At 34.7% G+C, this 21,081-nt stretch overlaps 1 protein-coding gene across 4 annotated transcripts in view; it reads left to right on the top strand.

Moving 5' to 3' along the window:
* Positions 1-21,081, top strand: part of sim (bHLH transcription factor single-minded) — a 249,833-nt gene that overhangs the window by 163,049 nt on the left and 65,703 nt on the right. For 2 of the 4 annotated variants that reach the window (XM_081731711.1, XM_081731729.1), the window contains 2 exons: positions 10,186-10,279; positions 20,222-20,332. In XM_081731711.1, coding sequence (XP_081587837.1) covers positions 10,186-10,279; positions 20,222-20,332 — 205 coding nt within the window. Of the gene's footprint in view, positions 1-10,185; positions 10,280-20,220; positions 20,333-21,081 lie in introns of all 4 variants that reach the window. The other 2 variants (XM_081731720.1, XM_081731737.1) reach the window with 1 other exon arrangement.

Raw genomic sequence — 21,081 nt, 5'->3', positions numbered from 1 at the left:
CTATTGCTATGGGCAGCTAATTTTTTTGGGAATGCTCATCTCTGTTACAGCTCTTTCAATTGGCATAGGCCATATCTTTCACTGCAACTATCATTTTCGGAAGGTTCCCTTGTAAGCATTTGTTTTTCCTGTATTCAGGGGCGATCCAGGGGGGCGATACACCCCCAGAAGAGGAAACTTTCTTATTTTATATATAAATAAAACACATTCTAGAGTTTGGAGCTCTTAAAAAAGTAGCTCTAAGTAACAATATTACAACCCCCCGCCCCCCCAGAAGCCTGTTCTGGATCACCTGTATTACCTGTAAAACATTCTGTAAAATAGACATGACTTCAGCAACTGAATTCTCCTGCCTTTTCATAGCATGAATGTTATGATGGAAAACTGACATAAGTGAGTGAATAAACCATAACCTTATCTCACTAACAAGTTCGTTCGTTTTCAAAAAAAGGAACGTATTAAGAGTCTTCACCCCGGCGAAATTAAAATACCGCTAATTTTACAGTAATTATGTGATATCTTCAAATAGATAAAAGATAATTGAAATGTGGAACAAGAGCGCCCTAGACAATATTATTTTACATGAGAAACCGTTATCACGACTCACTTATCGGCTTTCGATTTCGAGCCGTTTTGAAAATCGGCATTTATTTTCGCGTTTCTAAACAGCTGAAAACGGAAAGCCACTAGGTGACTTGTGATAACGGTAAATCACACAAAATAATATTGTCTAGGGCGTTCTTGTTCCATATTTCAATTATCTTTTATCTATTTGAAGATATCACATAATTACTGTAAAATTAGAGGTATTTTAATTTCGCCGGGATGAAGACTCTATCCGGAAGTAAAGGACGCTATCATGGGTAAAGAAATAAGCCTTCAAAGCTGGGAACATATCAATTAATCTAGTTATGCATGAAAATAAGGATAACCACTTACTTTTTGTTGACATAACAGATTCCTCTACTGAAAATCTGCAAACTCACAAAATTCTTTCAAATTCTCTATACGAAGAGAATATATGGAAAAATAATTAAATATTTTCAAAACTATTGATTTCACATCAATACTAAAACCAGTGTTAATACCATGCTGGACACTGTTATGTAACACGTAAGCAAGATATCCTTCTCCCACAAGTTTGGGATTTAGTTCGCTTTTCAAACAGCTAAATATATTATTTCCTCCTTTTCTACTGATTCCTCCGAAGTTTGGATTTGTATTATCTCCAGAAAAAGACACACATTTACGAACTATGCCTCTTTTCCTAAGAGCTTTCATTATGCATGAAGCAATAGTTTCAGATCTCTCATTAGAGACAGGTTTCAATTCAATTATCTTACTTTTTAATGCCACAAGATTTATAGTCAAAGAGCTGGATCAAGATGGGAAATATCTTCACTGATCCAAGATTGTAGATGTTTGTTGCAACATCAAAACACGAAATTTCTCCTAACATCTCAAATCGACACATTAATAGAATACAGCGAAAGAACAGAATTAACTATGGCCTCAGTCAGGGGCGGATCCGGGGGGGGGGCGATCGGGGCGATTGCCTTCCCCCCCAAGAAGAGGAAACTTTCTTATTTTATATATATAAATAAAATCCATCAGAGTTTGGAGCCCTTAAAAGTAGAATTATGACAACCCACCGCCCCCCCCAGAAGTCGGTCCTGGATCCGCCCCTGGCCTCAGTGTTGGTGTGCGAACAGGATATTTGTTTAACTATATTAGAATCATTGAACATAATGTGATGAAAATTGGTTGTACAGTCCTTTGATCTAAACGTCTTGTGATGTTTCCTGTATGAAAAGCTAATGTTCCTTACCTTTTCCCCTATATTACTAAATTCGGTAGATCAACTTGGCTTTTCATGTCAATAGGCAGAATAAATTTCTTAAACTTATTTTAATAAGAAAAGATTGGAATTTTGTTATCATTGTCAAAAATCAGATAAAAATATAGTTCTTTCACATGCTAATTTGTCCGAATATTATGGTTCATAAAGGGACCCGACAAAAAGAGGACATTTGCCTATTTTCTACAAAATCCCCCCGGATACGTTCTTAGAGTCTGAAAAAGATGACATATCCCAGTGGTGCCCCCCCTTATGTCTATGACGCACCCCCCAATTGTCTATCCGTAGGTGTTCTTCCATGAAAAAAATCTTCTTTTCGATTAATTTTACCCCCCCCTCATCAAACATATTTATATAGATCTTAACCCCCCCAAATATTTCAATGACGCAGTTTGCGTCATAGCCCCCCCTTGTGGGCATCCCTGCATATCCAGGTAAGAGGACGTCTGGTCACATGAAAAAAAAATCCGGCGCGATTTTTTTCTGTTTCTTCTCGGAGCGAGTTGTTTCCTTCTCCATACCTACATCCATTTATGTTATTAATGGTGTGATTTAAGTAAGGAGTGTTATCGAGGAAATAGCAGGAAATGCATTTAGACTATAAAACAGTAACATATTTTTTATATTATAATTGAATTAATTAATACATACGATTTAAATTGTTCATTAAAAAATGCCTTCAATGTCTTTTATGATTATGGTAGATGATCACAAATCAGCGTATACCCTCTGAAAATTTTTACCACTACAGTTCTGCATTCATTTCTCAGAAGTTACAAATTCTCCCTCAGCCAAATGCGTCTAAATTCAACACTACAATCAAACGTTGTCTTTGATTCATTACTGGCTTTTAAAGGTTCAGAATACACTGTTATTCGTTGAAAATGACAAAATTGGATATAAGTGTGAAAAAAATTGAAATGAACTTCGGAAAATTTGTTGAACTTCTACTTGGCAACACTGAGAAATGTTTTGTTTTTACTGTACTCAACAAGAGCCATCTACAGGAACATTCGGAGAAAAATTTCGTGGAACGTTTCAAACAACTGGCCCATTGCCAAAGTTCTTCTGAGTTCAGCTTCAGGTTAATATAAATATTTCTCTCTACTTTATGTTTGCTTTCGGAGCAGTTAATGGCGTATCTCCCGTATAATGTCTCCCACAAACAAAACATATATATATATATATATATATCAGTTGTTCATGGAGACTTAAACCCGCGTCACCCTTGCTCCGTCTTTTTGATAATTCATCCTGTCACTATCAAGTGTGTTAATGGTAGCTGTTGACTATATCCAGGAGAAGAGAAAAAAAATGGAGGAAACACGAGACCAGGACTGATGAAAGGTTTTCATATTTCTTCATATTGATCACCAGAGATGGATGGTCTCCATCCGGGACGGTGATTAGGGGGCAAGAGGGGGCAGTTGCCTCTCCACTTTCATAAAAAAAAAATGGTGCTATATAATATTTGCCGTTGTGTGAGTACGTATACTGTAGGTTGTTTCTCCGTGGAGCTAAGAAAGCTACAGGAATTGCATTTTAATTGCAATTCAAAGCAATTAATATTGCAAGTGCGTTATTTCTTTAAATGTCGTAGCATATGCTTGTAGTGTTTATTGTCTTTTTCATTTTCTAAGAGTAATAACATACATTTAATGGCATGTACAGAATTAAAAATATAAGTTGTTCATTATTCCCCAGTTTCAGTATAACTTCTACAAAACAAGCCTCATTATTCATTACTATGATTATTTCTATTTATTTATTTTGCAAATTTGTTATTAAATAATCTGATCACACAATTTTCCAAACAGAATTTTAAGCTGTTCATGAGCAAGGAATCAAATCTTTTCTTACACTTTCGTTGTTTAAGAGTACAAAGGGCTAGTACGTACTTGCGTTGCTCTTGTCAATTTACTTAATGAAATATGAAATACGATATACGGTATTTTAGCTGATAAAGATAGTATCCTATTAGTTATACAACCTTTCGTTGAACAAAGTGATAGAAACAACTAGGAAAACTAACATTGATATAAAAATATCCATATCATTGCCTTGCCTAGTGTAAAATTTCCGGAAAAAGAGAGCCTGTTGGTTAAAAAAAAAAAACTTTACCGGTTTGTTTCCGGAAGAATTGCAAAAATTGGGAAAAATAAAAATCTTTGTATTATTGTAATTTTACTAGTAATGGAACCATTTTTTTTCGAACGCATGAAAAATGTAAGTTCAGAAATTTCAGTATTGGGAGCATTTTTTAAAAAAGCACTCGAAAATAAAACTGTTGCAATTATTCTTAAAAATCAATAGTTTGCACTCATTTTCTTTATGTGCTTTTTAGACATTTATTCGTGGATGTGCATTAATTATATAACTTTTACAGTTACGTACAAGCCAACCGTCATGGATCGTTTCTGTTGCAACAAATAGGTCTCTTGAATGAAACTGAGTTTTTAATATGCTCTTTGATCTGGTGAAATTTTGTTAATTTTAACTAAATTACTTCTTAAAAGAAAGAGCAGTAGGTAAATTTCACTAATACTCATGCACTAAAACATATAATTGCAATTAGTTAATATTCTAATATACACTTTTATATAAACTTTATGTACAAAATCCTGTATGTAAACAAATACCAATTTTCTATGCGACAAATTAAAACCTTTTGCTTTAAGTATTTTTCCTGTAAGCGAAATACATTATATATATGGTGCAGACATATTATAGCAAAGTATCAGGCGAAGAAATAGTTTTTTAAAATTATATTTTCCGGTTTTTGTCAATATTTCCGAACAAATGATTTTTTTTAATGGGTTCAAAATTTCCGGAAATCTGCATAGCAGAAGGAAGATATCTCTATAAAATATATGTTTGATTTAACATATTAACTAAATGATTCTGGACTCGTTATTTTAACACTTCCCTGCCATCAAAGGGGAACTTCATAAGATTCTTTAAGATAATTTTGTCTATATTAATTAAGCTAACTAGGATTATATTTTAGTTTATTTTGTAGCCACAACTCCCTTCTATCACGGTGCTAACCTTAAAGTGTTTGGATGAGCGGTGCATATATATTTGTTGCCACAAAATATCCCTATTCTAATACATGAAACATAAGTGCTCAATTATCTTAACTCTAAACTAGTAAATATAAAATAGATTCAATTTCAAAAACATGGTATAGTAAAATATGAGAAAAATTTTCCCCAAATTTTCCGTTTTCTACAAGCTCGAGAAAACCCATAATAAACTGTTTTTTCAATCCAAAATTTCCGGTTTTTCTCCAGGCCTTCACAACACTAGTCTTGCTCTCCCACTTTTAACGTCCAATCGCCTCCACTGCTCTCCATTAAACTTTCAACCGAAGCAAAAATATCTATACCATCAAATATTCTTTCGCTCTCTCTTGACTGAGCACAAAGACCTATGGCCAGCCAGTCGTCTTTTAGTTGGCTAAAGTAGTCTATCATAAGCAGAGACTTCGTTGAACTTTGCTTTAGAAACAGGCTTCGACTAGACTGAATTATCTGACCTAGACGCCAGTTGTCTAAACAAGGCAACATAATAATAAAAATAGAATTTGATACATGGACCTAAATTTTGGATTTAAATTATGTACACACCAGATTCGTATTTCCAGTTGCCATAGCTACCTAGCGCCCGGGATTATTCGAGCCTAAACGAGAGGAACAGTAGCAGGAATTTGTAGTATATTGCATGTGTTATTATATTGAAACCACAACTTTTTCTTTTCAACATTCTCATATGAAATTCTGCTCTGAACATACGAACATCTTGTCTCTCATCAGGCCTAATTATGAGTAATATTTGGAATATTTTGACAGTCGCCACCTCTCACAAGTAAAGGGTCCAAATGGATGAATCGAGTTGCGAGATGAGACATAGTTCGTCTGATAGAAGTTGTGAAAATATGTGTATGTGCAAAGTTATAGCGGTTGAGCGCCATAAGAAACGGAGGGGGAGGGGGTCAAAGTTGGTGGGGAAGGCCTATGCTATGTTATAGAAATATATCAAATAAAGTGTTGAGTCGTAAAAATAGTGAAGGATGGACAATGCAAACAGTAGTAGTTGCACATATTGGCAAAAGAAGAATGGGCAGAGTAGATCATGAACCTCTGCCGCCATATTGAAATCCGCCATTTTGAAATCTGTGATATTTTTTGAAATGGAAAGATAGTCATGTGATATATCAATTAGGACCCACATGTTCTCAAAAAGTCAATTATGGACTTTGGTGATCGTTATCTGTAATTATTTTGAAGATTTAGGATCCACTTTATAGTTATTTACGAAAATCTAGGAGCATCATACTTGTATGATGAAAGTTTGGGTTATCACGAAAACAAATTTAAGTTAAACATATCTACAAGCCAAGAAAACTAACAGTGAAATTTGATATCCAACGTGTATATTAGTACATTATTATTTATGATATTTCCGATTTGCTTCATATAGTGCCGAAGAGAACTGTTCCTGTCTGTAAGGATCGTTTCTGCTTTGTTTTTCGCTATTGGTTGAAAACCATGTGGAGTTTATATAGCTACCTTTTGTTAAATCACATACTTACTCATATAGACCATAACACAATAAAATCTGATAGATTGGAATGCAATTATAACGTACTGTATGTAGACCACCATTTTTCACATTCTTAAGCAAAAGTAACTTGGGACGAGCGTAGCACGTGATATCTGGATGAAAAGTGGGCTACTGCAGTCAAATGTATTTTCGTAATAATCCGAACTTTCAACATACGAGTATCAGTCTCCTAAATTTTCGTAAATAACTATAAAGATGATCCTAAATCTTCAAAATAATTACAGATAACGATCACCGAAGTCCATAATTGACATTTTGAGAACATGTGGGTCCTAATTGATATATCACATGACTACCTTTCCATTTCAAAAAATATCACAATTTCAAAATGGCGGATTTCAATATGGCGGCAGAGGTTCATGATCTACTCTGCCCATTTTTCTTTTGCCAATATGTGCAACTACTACTGTTTGCATTGTCCATCCTTCACTATTTTTACGACTCAACACTTTATTTGATGTATTTCTATAACATAGCATAGGCCTTCTCCCTCCAAATTTGACCCCTCCGTTTCTTATGGCGCTCAGCCGCTATAACTTTGCACATACACATATTTCTACATCCTCTATAAGACGCACTGTTTCTCATCCCGCAACTCGATTCATCCATTTGGACCCTTTACTTATCAGAGTTGTTACGTTTTTTTGTAGCAACTGTCCTTGTTTTTAAAAATTTGCTTTTTTTTCTTTCTTTTGTTAATGTTTGAATTTTCTTTGTGTTTGTGTTAGTTGTATTTAAGTGTAAATTATCGTGTTTATTAAATGGTACTTTTGTATTAAACACTAACTGTTTTCTTTTTAAATAAACATAAAGCAAATAATAAAACTCAATCTAAATACTCTTAACTTCAAAATACGCATGCACTAAATCTCACTTTCTTCATAAATCTTCTTTTAATCACTCAAGATTAAAAGTCATAACCCATACAATCTTAAATTTCCATTAAGCAAGATTCCATCTTACTATTCTTCAATTACTTTTCTCAAAAGTTTCCATCATTTTTTTAAAAAAAATAACTAATATAACAATTTCTCCTTATGTTCAAAACCTAAAGGATAATATAAGCAATTTATATATAAAAAAAAAAAAAAACTATTCAAATTTATCAAATAATGATGGCAATTAACTTGTAATTTAAAAATTTATTACAACCGTGCTTTTTAAGTAAACAACTAGATGAACCTGCACTGTCTACTCAGAGCATCGTTCTGTTATGACCATGATTCTCCTTTCCACTGTGCATGTCTCCTTACTCACACTCACATAAGTAGAGGATAGGAGACTCACAAAGGAAGTGAATTGCTATGTATAGATGTTGTAGTGAGTTTGTAGCAAATTTGTAGAAGTAACACGGTATCAAGGGAGTTTTTTTTTTTTCCCTAATAAATTCATATTCATCCGAGTACGGCTCAGTACCTCTCTTGAGGCCTTTGAAATTGCCAACGTGCAACAAATTTTACAATTCAGACTTAAACGAAGCGCCTGCGATGTCTGTCAACCCGTTATACGTAACTTGTCTACTGGTTGCCTAACACCATACTTTCGGCCTGCAGCAATGTTAATCTTATGGGCTCAAAATGGCCCCTAAAATGTTGAACAGAACAATAACGACACGGTTTTTGAACACTTGAATGAGAACTGGACAATCTACACAATATTTGGAATTGACCAATGAAAACCACACGTTGCTTAATACTTGTGAGTTTCGGGATCTAATTGGTGAAAAGATTGAAGACAAACATATAAACCTAGCATTTTAATATACAGGGTGTTTCAAAACAACAGCGACAATGTGTCTTTCTTACGCTACAGAGTATAAGCCTGTGACATGGAACTAGAAACTTCATTTCGTTCCATTCAGCAAATTGGAACTAGATTTTTAACATTACTGTTCTATCATATCTGTTTATTTGTTGATTGGAATGTTAACCCATGTGTTCAAAACATTTCAGTCGATCTCTAATTTTTAACATGGATTACTACTTAACAAACTCTATCAGTTAATTATATCAGTTACATACGTTCCATGGACTAATATAAACAATTTACGAGCATGTTCTAGTGACCAAAAAGATTACGGTAAAATAATATTGTTAGTGTGTAAGGGAGTTTGATAATAATAATAATGAAGAATTCAATAAAAAATAAATAAATAAATAAAACTGATAAACATGATTATCAGCTTAAGTTTGTGCGTGCTAGTAAGAATTATTGAATTTAGTAGAGAATTTATATTATTTTTGTTTCGGGAAATGTTTTTTCATACGTAAATTTCATACGTGCATTTCTCCCTAAATGCATTCCTTATCAAATCTACGACAAACTTGCATACCAAAAGTTAGTACTTACTATCAAATCACCGTGCGTGTATATCATTGATTTTTTCTCTGAAGTATGAATAAGATCTCGCTTCGTAAGAACAGTTAGTAACCCAAACATCAGAACATCAATTAATGTGTTAACTCAGACTTCAAACAATACTCATTTATATAAAAGCACTAAATAAAATTATACCACAACATCCTTCGTGTGCTTCTATGTATAGTTTACGTTACAGGTTTTAGAAGAACTGCAAAACTTGAATAAGTACGTATGTTTATAGACACTGATTGTGCTGTGTTGCTAAGGAAAGTAAAACTAGTTAAGAACAGGGGCGGCTTTAGGATTTTAATTTTGGGTGGGCCCGCTCCCTCGCTTATGCATACATATACACATTTGATTGATTAATGACAGTAGGAAATCACTTTTACAGTAGTGGTTGATGCTATTTGTTAAATAATTATCTATTATTAATATAAATAGTGGAAAATATATTTACTCTCTATTCAGGGACGTACGCAGAGGGTGGGCCCTGGGGGTCCGGACCCCCCCCCCCCGAAATTTAGCTTGATTTTAGGAGCAATTTTAGAAATTTTAATATAAAATTATCTCCTATTGAGTTTGTACCCTCCCGAAATAAATTCCTGCCTACGCTACTGTCTCTATCATATCTTTTAGCGTTTGTAGGCCTTTATTTTTTAAAATTTTGGGTAGGCCCATGCCTACTCGGCCTACCCGCTAAAGCCGCCACTGGTTGAAAATCATGAAATTTTATGATTATTATTTTTAAAAAATGATGTTCCATAGAAAAGTAAATAAGCATATAAAAACTTTTTTTTTGAATGACCGATTACAAAAATTTTGAATATTACTTCTTCTTAGTTAATGCATTGCTGTTCATCCCCCCCCCCTTGGCATCCCACTGCACAGATATTTTAAAGTATTATTATGCATCTGTCAAAATACTCAAACTTATCACTAGGCGTTGAAAGGTATACTAATTTAAATGAATTTTGTTATAAATTACAAATTATACAAAGAAATTCTTATTTTTGTTAGCCACGCCATAATATATAAACGTTAAGGGAAGAATAAAAAGTATTTTTAATGAGTGTGTGTGTGTTATTTGCATAATCATTAAGCGGCAATGTTCATCTACTATCTCTTGTTGTATGAAATAAAACTCTACAGGTCTTATGCGCTGCTTGAGGAGCAGGTAATGTCCATCTCATGTGTTTTAGAACGCCTCCCACATACAAAAGAAGAGTAGTGGAAATATTAATGTAGGAAGGGGCCCCCCTAACCATACTTGTTAGCTTTTTGTGGTACATTCCGGTTTTGTCTGCTGTTGACTTACTAATTCGTTGTGTTTTCTTTTACAGACGTTGGATGGCTTCATCTTCGTCGTAGCTCCTGATGGGAAGATCATGTACATCTCGGAGACGGCGTCTGTGCATTTAGGATTGTCCCAGGTGGGAGCCTGGCGTTCTTAAGATGGGGGGAGGGGACAAAAGAATTTTATAAAAAGAATTAATGAAGTAGTCATAGTTAAATAAAGACAGTCTTTCTAACTTAAGAGGTGAAACCTAAGTGTAACAGGATAAGGAGTTCAACTTTGTACTAACTATACTTTCCACATAGTCAAGATTTCATTTTAAACCTTATGTTTAATTAGACTTGTACCGGTATTCTTATATGAATGCTCCGCCAACTCATAACGAGCAGATAAATTGGCAAATGGAGAATACTTCTGTTATTTAAGATGCTACTTAGTATTAAACCAGGAGCCGTTCAGGTCAGTAAGCAAATATTACTGTGCAAATAATGAGTAAAATTAAATTTATTGTGGAACAAAGATACATTATTGGGTACAGATTTACTAGATGTCGACGTAAACTTAAATGCTTTATATCCAAGACATTGAAACTCCCTTGAACATTTAAACTAATATATATATATAAAGCTCTGAAATTTCCAATGAAATAAAAATATTAAGTCTCTTCATCCCGGCGAAATTAAAATAACGCTATTTTTACAGTAATTATGTGATATCTTCAAATAGATAAGAGATAATTCAAATATGGAGTAAGAGCGCCCTAGACAATATTATTTTGCGTGAGGTACCGTTATCACAAGTCACCTAGTGTCTTTCCCTTTTCAGCTGTTTAGAAACGCGAAAATAAATGCCGATATTCAAAATGGCTCGAAATCGAAAGCAGATAAGTGAGTCGTGATAACGATTTCTCATGTAAAATAATATTGTCTAGGGCGCTCTTGTTCCACATTTCGATTATCTGTTATCTATTTGAAGATATCACATAATTTCTGTAAAATTAGCGGTATTTTAATTTCGCCGGGATGAAGGATCTTAATAGGAAGCCATCTTTTAACGTACTCTGCAATACCAGAAGAATAACAGTGTCGTCAAACAATCTGGATTTTGTATTCTTTCCCTTTATACCGGTACTACGTCAGATTATTACGTATTTCAAATTTAGGTATACCGGTATATATTAAGTTAAACGAAAATTTACAATATCATATTTGTTAATCAGTGTTAATATATTATTTTTATGACGCTTCGTATATTCAAATTGAATTTAAAAATATTTGAAGAATATATTGAAAAATACTATTTTTGCATTCGTGAATCTTTTACATACATTAAGTTTGTTATAAAGAGTGACCTCCAGACCTGAAGTTGAAAATAAAATGGTGGTCTCTGACGTTTCTTTCCACATGCAGTGGGACATTGCAGCCTCTACTTTGATACCAGTGTTATCAACCACGATCACTCTGTTTTATACCATTAATTAAATTGCCACTACAGTTGCACCGAAAAAAAAAAAAAAACCTTGACACGCGAGTAGTGGCAATGTCACTGCGAGCTGTCAGAGACGTTCTCTTACTGGATGCACTATAGTATGTTGGTCGAAACTAATTCTTAGTGACATCTTTCGACTTACTTCAATTGAGATTTCTTGAAATTCATTTTCTTCCAGCATGAACAGATGGTTATCAAAGTTGTGGAAACACTTAAAGAAAATTCTATTTTCTCAATACAGCGTGGGACCATTGTTAGCTTACACAACAGCTCTGATTCATCGTAGAATAGAGGCATACAGGCTATAAATGATTTCCAGAGCACTAATTTCTCATTTATTGCAGTTCCACCAGTTAAGATGGGAAAAGACACTGCTCCGGAGCTACGGAAATGACCATACTGTTGAGGTTTGGGACAGGCAGGCCAGATGAGGTGTTGCTCATTCCGATGTTCATGGAGCCACGTCTAACAGCTGCAGCAGTGTGAAGTGGTACATTGTCATCATGATGTATTGCATCACTTCATATGGCGCCGCATAATCGCTAACGCTCTCGCCTTCGATGCTAGCGGTCCCGGGTTTGGTTCCCGGTGCAACAGTCGGAAAAGTGAAACAGCTTTTGTAGTACAGCCATCCTGAATGAGGTTTTTCTTGAGTTTTCCTCATTCACACCAGGCAAATGCCGGGATGGTAACTAGAATAATGGTCCACGCCGCTTCCTTCCTTCCTTCCCCATCACTTTCTTCCTCCCCAGTTCCCCGGAAAGTGTGATCACCAAGGGATCGCTCATCTGTGTGACGGGCTAAATAGCCATAGATGCTAAAAGCCCAGAATTATAATTTCTAATCTCCATTATTTCCCGGAAACAGCATCTGGACTATGATAAGATACAAGTGTAATCCGTCATCACTTTCCAACACTGTTCCTTGCACGATCATAGATGCACTTTGGTCTCTTTGAAACTCAGAGAGGACTCCCATTTTGTAGCATGCACTACCATTTGTTCACTTCAACAGACGCATCCGTTCTACCCCGCGTGACGTGCTATAGACGATTACTTAACACATTACTAATATAAATAACATTACTTACAACAGATGCTGCAGACGATTACCACCTCAGACATCTTCCATGTTGCAGATTACGGGTTTCCATTATTTTGATAATCATCTGTAGATTACAAAAGTATAGCTCTAGTATGATTTGCGGGCACATTCCGGAACGGTTTGCTTCGAACGATACGCAAAATTTGCGATCAAGTTTGCAATTCCCGGCATAGCAGTTATAATGACTTTTTACATATTTTGCGATGCGTTGCTGTACACAGAATTTTTCGTAGACCGGTACGGTACGGACATATTGTGAAATAATTTCAGGAGCCATTTTACAGAACTTACAATTAGATACAGATTTACAAGTCTGAAAATAACTCTAAAGAAGAAAAGTTGTATAATACAGTAATAAAAGTAATTTGGGTAACGATTGAGAATGGGTGTACCCAGTAGCTTACGCAGAATTCTGTCAAGAGATTGTTCAACCTTCCAAGTTCATACCATCTCAGATGTTTGTATACTGTCTTATGGTAAATGTTTATTTTTGCTTATCATCTTGTTCAAGGGGAAGACGTAAGCCCAATACTCCTCTTGTGTATACCACTAACTGTACCAACATCTAGAAAATTTACAGGTAAAGTATGTTATCAGGAGAAAAGACCGTTGCATAAGTTTGTTATTTACCTATACGGCATACCTGTAAGTAATAGCGAAGAACTTGAGAAAACGAATATCAACATCCATTGTATTGCAAGCTTCCCCCCCCCGCCCAAAAAAAAAAACGAAATATAGCTATAGGTTTCATTACATATGTTTAATCACATGATGGAATTATGGGTACAGACTTTATACCAATCGAAAGTCAATGCCTTAAACTAAGAAAGGCAACAATATTGAAACGATTGACTTAATATTGACTTAGACCCTAATTCCTTCAAATTGCTTGCCATTTGCAACACAACGTAATCGACAACGCTTTATTCGTAAAGTCGCGCAGATAGACATTAGAATATCATGAATTTCTTCCTCAATTGAATAAATCATTTCGAAAAGGCCATATATCCACCAAAGTAAATTGTTGAGGAGAAAGAAAAAAACTTTGGATTGCAAACCCGACGTGTACAATGGCATCGATGATATTGAGGTAATAGTGTAGGATATGTAACATATTGTGATCAGACAATTGGCCTTTTCACAGGGGATGCGCCTTTCTTTGTGTACGTTTCGACTACTGGTGGGCACCAAAACCGGTTTTTCGGTTTTCTGCAAAAACTGTTCGGTTTTTCACCGGATTCGGTTTTCTTCAAAACCGGATCCGTTTTTATTTTTTCAAAATTTGTTCTATTTCTGTTTCGTTGTTCTCCGGAAAACGATCCCGTTTCCACAGAAATACAGTAGTTTTATGTTTCCTAAAGGTTTTCACCGAAACCAGTTTCGGTGAAAAACCGAACCGGTTTTTGGAGAAAACCGAAACCGATTTCGGTGAAAAACCGAAACCAGTTTCGGCGAAAAACCAAAACGGTTTTTGGAGAAAACCGAAACTGGTTTCGGTGAAAAACCGAACCAGTTTTGGAGTAAACCGAAATGTCGGTTTTTCGGGTTTCGGTTTTTCTAGAAACAGGTTTCCGGTTTTTATAAAAACCGGTTTTGCCCATCCCTAGTCTCGACTTTACACTAAAATCAAAATGTGGTGGGGATGGACATATGGCCTTTTCGCAATGACTGATTTAATTGTTATTTTCAGTTACGTTGATGTCACTTGGTCTCCGAGCGTAAACTTTTTACAAATAACCTCACAATTAATCTCGTCTGGTCCCTCTCACAAACTAACGATCATTCTGGTAATCACTCGGCCCATGATGAAACGGTGATTTGCTGCTGCATGTTCAACGCCATTTTGGTTAATGACATCAATAGAGTCACATGACTCTTATCTGAAATAACATAAAGTTTCAAGGTCAATATATCATTTATCACTTCCTTCTACAATATATATTGTAGCAGGCCCGCAACCAGAAGAGAGATAGGGGGGCCTTGCCCCCCTAAACTTTTCGTGGCCCTCCACACCTCAATACAAAATGCTATTATTAATGCAAAAAACAATTTGTAGGAGGATTTTTAATGACTTGGCCCCCCTAACATATTCATGGGCCCCTAAACCTCTGAGGCTGGTTGTGGGCCTTTATTGTAGTAAGAGAGTCTACTGAGTCTAATTTAATGTAAACGCGTATCTATATTTCTGACATACCAGTATTTTGTGCCAAGCCGGAAGCCAGCCCAAAAATGTAAAAGGGACGCGGCTGAAGTTAGAGGGGTGCCCTCTAGACCCCTCTGGATACGGGCCTGTTGTGTGCTGTTAAAGGATGAATGTATTTTTTACTTCTTTCTGTTTGGAAGTTTTACTTGTCTGGAAGTTTGCAAAGTGTGAACTAATACTAAAACACCTCATGAACTGTAATGAACATACGCCACTAGTCAGAAGAAGTAATTCAATTGATGCTTCTACCAAGGTACTGGGAGCGAGCATGAAAAATAATTACAGGAGGCGTGTAGATGAAGTGAAACATGGCAACATAAAGTAGATTAGTAAAACAAACCGTAAGCAATAAACTCCATTGGGAAGCCTCAAAGAAACGTTTCATTAAAATTTGAATAGATAAATTTTACCGGAGTTTTCGTGAAGCAGTTGTTGAGTAAAATAACTAAAGTTGGCTAAAAGTGTAACAGAGGTAAATACTGACTTAATTCACTTGCATTTAATCTATGACAATGACAACTGATAGTGAGTTGATTACGTTAACGAACTACAAGGGCCCCATTCCGTAGCTTTTTGCTTCAACACATTCCCGTAGCCAGTCCAAAAATGTAGGGGGTCCCGGCCAAAGTTAGGGGGGCCCGATCCAACCATATGATAGGTCATCACCATATTATAGTTTTTTTGCAAGCCTACTGTAAAAATTTTAGGGAGCCAGCAAAAAATTATGGGGTCCGGCCCCCCTAGACCCCCCTGGATACGGGCCTGCGTCAACATAACTTTTTTTTAAAAAAAAAATTTGCAATGTTAGTTTTAACTGCCTTTTTGAATTTTTCGTGTTGCGTTGCAAACCACAAATTTAGCGAAGACCGATATGAAATAACCGTCAAGGTGTATGTTCACTTGTATGTAAATGTAAATTTATTTGTGTTTTATTGTAGAAATTAAGAGCATTACTTATTATTAGTGATTGGCGTGTATGTTAATGCAAGAGTATTTGTAATGAAATGACAACGCTTTTAATTATAATAAAGTAAATTAGCCCGCCAGTAACTGGGTAAATCCCCATTATACCTTTCCCTTTATGGAACCCCTCCTGAAAAAATAAAAGTTGTGGATATAAAATGAATAGAATTTCCTAAAAATTTTACGTTATTTTTCTGCAATAATACACAAAATAATTTATGTATATTGTAAATCTGTTTTTAGTAAGTTTTCAAGGGATGCTTGAGCTATATGTTCGATCCTTGAGCTTAGGGATCCTTGAGCTTAGGAGACTATAAGTTCGATCTTCTTGAGACTTTCCCATTAGAAGGAACCGACGCGATCCTTTGGAAGGGTTTTGTTCTAACGGTCCAGTAACATTGTATTTCATTTATTTTTTTTATCTACAAAATTAATAGCGGCCTATTAAAAAAAATCACTACGGCGCTCAACGTGTTGAATGGAACCAGTCCATTCGTGTGTTCTACATTGGAGTTACGTTGTTTACCTTGACAACGATAGTTGTTAGTGGTGTTATAATATCCACATTAGAAGTAATCCATTGGTTATGGTATATCTGGAATGACTATATTTAAGTTAAATGTGTACGTGGTTTGTTGTACTCGGTTCAGTTTAAGTTTAGACGAGAATTTCAAGATATTTAAGGGCATACATGTAACAAATCATAACTTGCACAAGTTTCTTAAATGATTACAGAATATTTTTGAAGTATATATATATAAGAAAATCATACACAAAACCCACTGTTTTTTTAAATGTTCCAAAGTGTTCCGAAACTTTGCAATACAATCCCTAGCTGTTATGCAACCATAATCACTTTAAGGAATGTATGGTTGCCTATAGACATGTTACTTTGTTGTAATAGCTGAGAATCCGTTGAAGTTTTTCCTAGTATAGCTTCAAATATTACGATCAGATCCGAAAGAAATTTGTATGGATTACCGGAAGGTATACTCCTTCAAATAATAATAATAACAATAAATAATAATAATAATAATAATAATAATAATAATAATAATAATAATAATAATAATAATAATAATAATAATAATAATAATAATTGGTGCACCTATGTCAAAGTTAGGTGAACACATACAATAAGCATTGTTAAGTGAGAAGCTCCTGTTTCTTTGAAGCGGTTAAAAATTAACATGACAAAAGTCATCAAGATCCATTACTGCATGAAGACTTTGGTAGGCAGGTAGTTTTATATCTGATATTTAGGTAATGTACCAGATATAGTCGTTATCATGTAATATTTTATTCTTTCACGCGCGCCGCATTATCGTATTAGATAAACCGCATTATCATACAGGTATTACTAATACTATCAGCTATACGACGATAACATATCAAATATAATTTTATCACTATACAACATTATCTCATCAAATATGTTATATATATATATATATATATATATATATATATATATATATATATATATATATATATATATATATATATCAAATATATATCACACATCAGATTCTGTCATAGTTATAGCATTATCATTCTAGATATACCATCAACGTATCACATATACGACGTTACAGTAGCATAACAGATACCTTTCTACCGCGTAAGCTGGATTATCGTTCGGATGTTGCTGATACTATCAGCTATAGGACGTTATCATATCATATATAATTTATCAGTATACCACATTATTTTATCAGATATTATATTACGTATACATCAGTATCATGCATGCAGATGTGAGAAATAGTATCAAGTGTATGGCACATAAGATATTCTGGCACAGTTATAGCATTATCATTCTAGATATACCATTAACGTATCACATATGTTATCAGATATACGACGTTACAGTAGCATAACAGATACCTTTCTACCGCGTAAGCTGGATTATCGTTCGGATGTTGCTGATACTATCAGCTATAGGACGTTATCATATCATATATAATTTATCAGTATACCACATTATTTTATCAGATATTATATTACGTATACCTCAGTATCATGCATGCAGATGTGAGAAATAGTATCAAGTATATGGCACATAAGGTATTCTGGCACAGTTATAGCATTATCATTCTAGATATACCACCAACGTATCACATATGTTATCAGATATACGACGTTACAGTATCGTATCAGATAGCATTTTACCACGTAAACCGCATTATCATCCATATGTTAGAAATGGTATCAGTTATACATTATCGTTAGAGACAGGGGCGGATCCAGGGGGGGGGCGATCGGGGCGATCGCCCCCCCCAGAAAAGGAAACTTTCTTGTTTTATATATATAAATAAAATCCATCCCAGAATTTGGAGTCCTTAAAAGTAGCATTATGACAACCCACCGCCCCCCCCCCAGAAGTCGGTCCTGGATCCGCCCTTGGTTAGAGATCGTACTTTTGGTGCTCTACTACATAATAGAATATGGTGGGGAGTTGCTAAAACAATGTTTTAAGTCAGCACATGACTTTGTCGAAATTTGTGCGACAAATTCCACCAAAAAGAACGTTCTCGAACCAATCAAGAAATTCTCGACAAACTGAGCACCATACTTAAGTTTTTATTCATTATCTGTACATATTGTACCGATGTAGGTCACAGTTTTTTCTTGTTCCCCGCTAGTATTAACGTTGATTTATTGTATCCTTACCTTATCTACAACTGTGCACTACTTTTATTTTAAAATATAATATTGTAGAAATGTATCGAAACGTAAGCTGAGGAGGCAAGAGGTGGAGAAACGAGAAAATTCTCCGGCCTCTCTTCGGTCGCGGAGAATGTAAATGCTAGCACAACAATATAAAAACTTTGCTGAAACTATGAAATTTTGCTACTCCCAGCTAAAGCGAATAAAAAAACAAATTATCTTCTGCAGTCTAAAATAAAGAGTTTGAATCAATGTTAGAAAAAATATCAACCATAGCAAATGGAGCGATGGGGAGCAGAAAACATCATATAAAAATGTTCTTAAGTATCCTGAGACAATGGAACCATCGCTTCCTTCAGATCCAGTTATCACAAGTTGGAACAATTGAATGTGTTTTACATTTGTATTTTGGAAATTCATGTAAAATAAATTACTTCCTTGGAAGACCTGATCCATCAGAGGAAGATCCAGTGAACACCCAAAAACTTATCGCTGAAGAAAGAAAATATCGTTCAAGGAATTGCGTGTAGTTCATGGCTACAAAATGCTTATCGACTACATAGTGAAGTTGGAGGCCCAGTGCATTTTTAAGTGAAATAATAGTATATACTTCAAACTGCACAGTATAGTTTGCAGGGATCAGATAAACCTCATGAATTGAAAGTGGTTTGGAGAAAATCCAAGACCTCTTAAAACCGTCAAGATCTAACTAATATGATGGACTGGAGTTTGACGTAAAAACAAAGTAATGTACATATAGACTTATGCTTCCTTGGTGTTTGTAGACATTCGTTTCTTTTCGCAGTATAAAGTATTCCTAGCAAGCCGAGAAAGTCTGACATTTTATAACAATGATGAAATGAAATGTTAAATTCAATTCATTTCCATTTCACTTTTCCAAACATTGAAAAGTCAATAAATCAAATATCAAATTGTGATATTCATTTACATTTCTCGATATTCAATTAGAGACACATTTTTCAAGTAACCAGAATCAAGACGTGTAGAAATTGGTGCAAAAATATTAAAATTTTATTTATGATGTATAATTATTAATTGAGATAGTTTTCATTCCAGCAAAACATATTTTTCCCACTTTTCCACCCACAATATCAACACTTTTTTCACTAAAAGTCCTGGCTCTAGTAATCACACCATATATAATTGTCATATCGTCGTCTGAGATTCAATACCGCGTCACCAATGTTACAGGGGAGACAAAAAAAGAAGAAGAAAAAACTGTTACAAACTAGCTTAAGCCTCATTATACGCGAACGTGGTATTACTTTGAAGGAATAACAGAGCCATTTGTCGTGATATAGATGTACTACTTAACCAGATTGTGCGTAATCCTATACTGATTCTAATGGTATCAAAAACTCAAATTCGCCAAAATTGGAGATACGCTGTATTGCATCTCAGATTACGAATACTAGATATACAATATAATAACACTATACCAAATGCCATATCCGATATATTGCATAATTATAACGGTGCTCGGCTGATACTGATTCATTCCAGAGCAGGCTTGAATGGAAAACATAAAATTCATTGATAGAAAATAGTTGGACAGCTGTTTTATGAGAAACTGCATTTTTGTAAATGGTTGGTCCATGTACGAGGGAATGAAGTTTTGTTTGTGTGTTGCAGGTGGAACTCACTGGTAATAGTATCTACGAATACATACACCCGGCCGACCACGACGAAATGACGGCGGTTCTAACAATGCACCAGCCCGTCCATCATTCGCATCTTATCCAAGGTACGTAATTAAATAAAGACTTCTGTTAATTTTATTTAAATCCGCATGTTGTAATATGCCGAGTAGCCTGTAAGTTACTTGATTGTAAGAATTTATTTCGCGTTTCGTTGACTAGCTTATAGGTATATAAGTTTAGTATTGCTCATTGACTAGTTTAGTTTATTACTCTTCATTGACTAGGTAAGTTTATTATTTTTAATTAACTAGCTTATATCACTTTATTGCTCTTCACTGACTAGTTTATATGGTTTCTTCATTGATTCCATCATGACAGTTTATTTCTGTTTATTGATTGGCTTATGCCAGCTTATTACTCTTTATTGTTTAACTGGGAGCAGCTTATTACAATATATTACTTTTCATTGACTAACTTATATAAGTTTATTACTCTTTATTGACTACCTTTTAACTCTTCATTGATTAGATTATCCTGTTTATTATTACTCTTCATTAATTAGTAACTTGATTGATAACTTGTGTCAGTTCTACTCGTCATTGATGATCTTATATCTATTTATTATTTTCGTTGACTAGCTTATATAAGTTTATTACTCTTCATTGACTAGCTTATATCAGTTTATTAGACTATTCTTAATTGACTAGCTCGTATCTTTTTATTATTCTTCATTGACTAGCTCGTATCTGTTTATTATTCTTCATTGACTAGCTTGTATCTGTTTATATTATTCTTCATTGACTACTTTATATCAATTGATTACTCTTCATTGACTAGCTTATATCGATTTAAT

The sequence above is a fragment of the Thermobia domestica genome, chromosome 1, assembly GCF_964235325.1.
Source record: "Thermobia domestica chromosome 1, izTheDome1.hap1.1, whole genome shotgun sequence".
NCBI classification, from domain to species: Eukaryota; Metazoa; Arthropoda; class Insecta; order Zygentoma; family Lepismatidae; genus Thermobia; species Thermobia domestica.
Note: the sequence above shows the minus strand (reverse complement) of the source record. Positions and strands in the feature narration are given on the sequence as shown.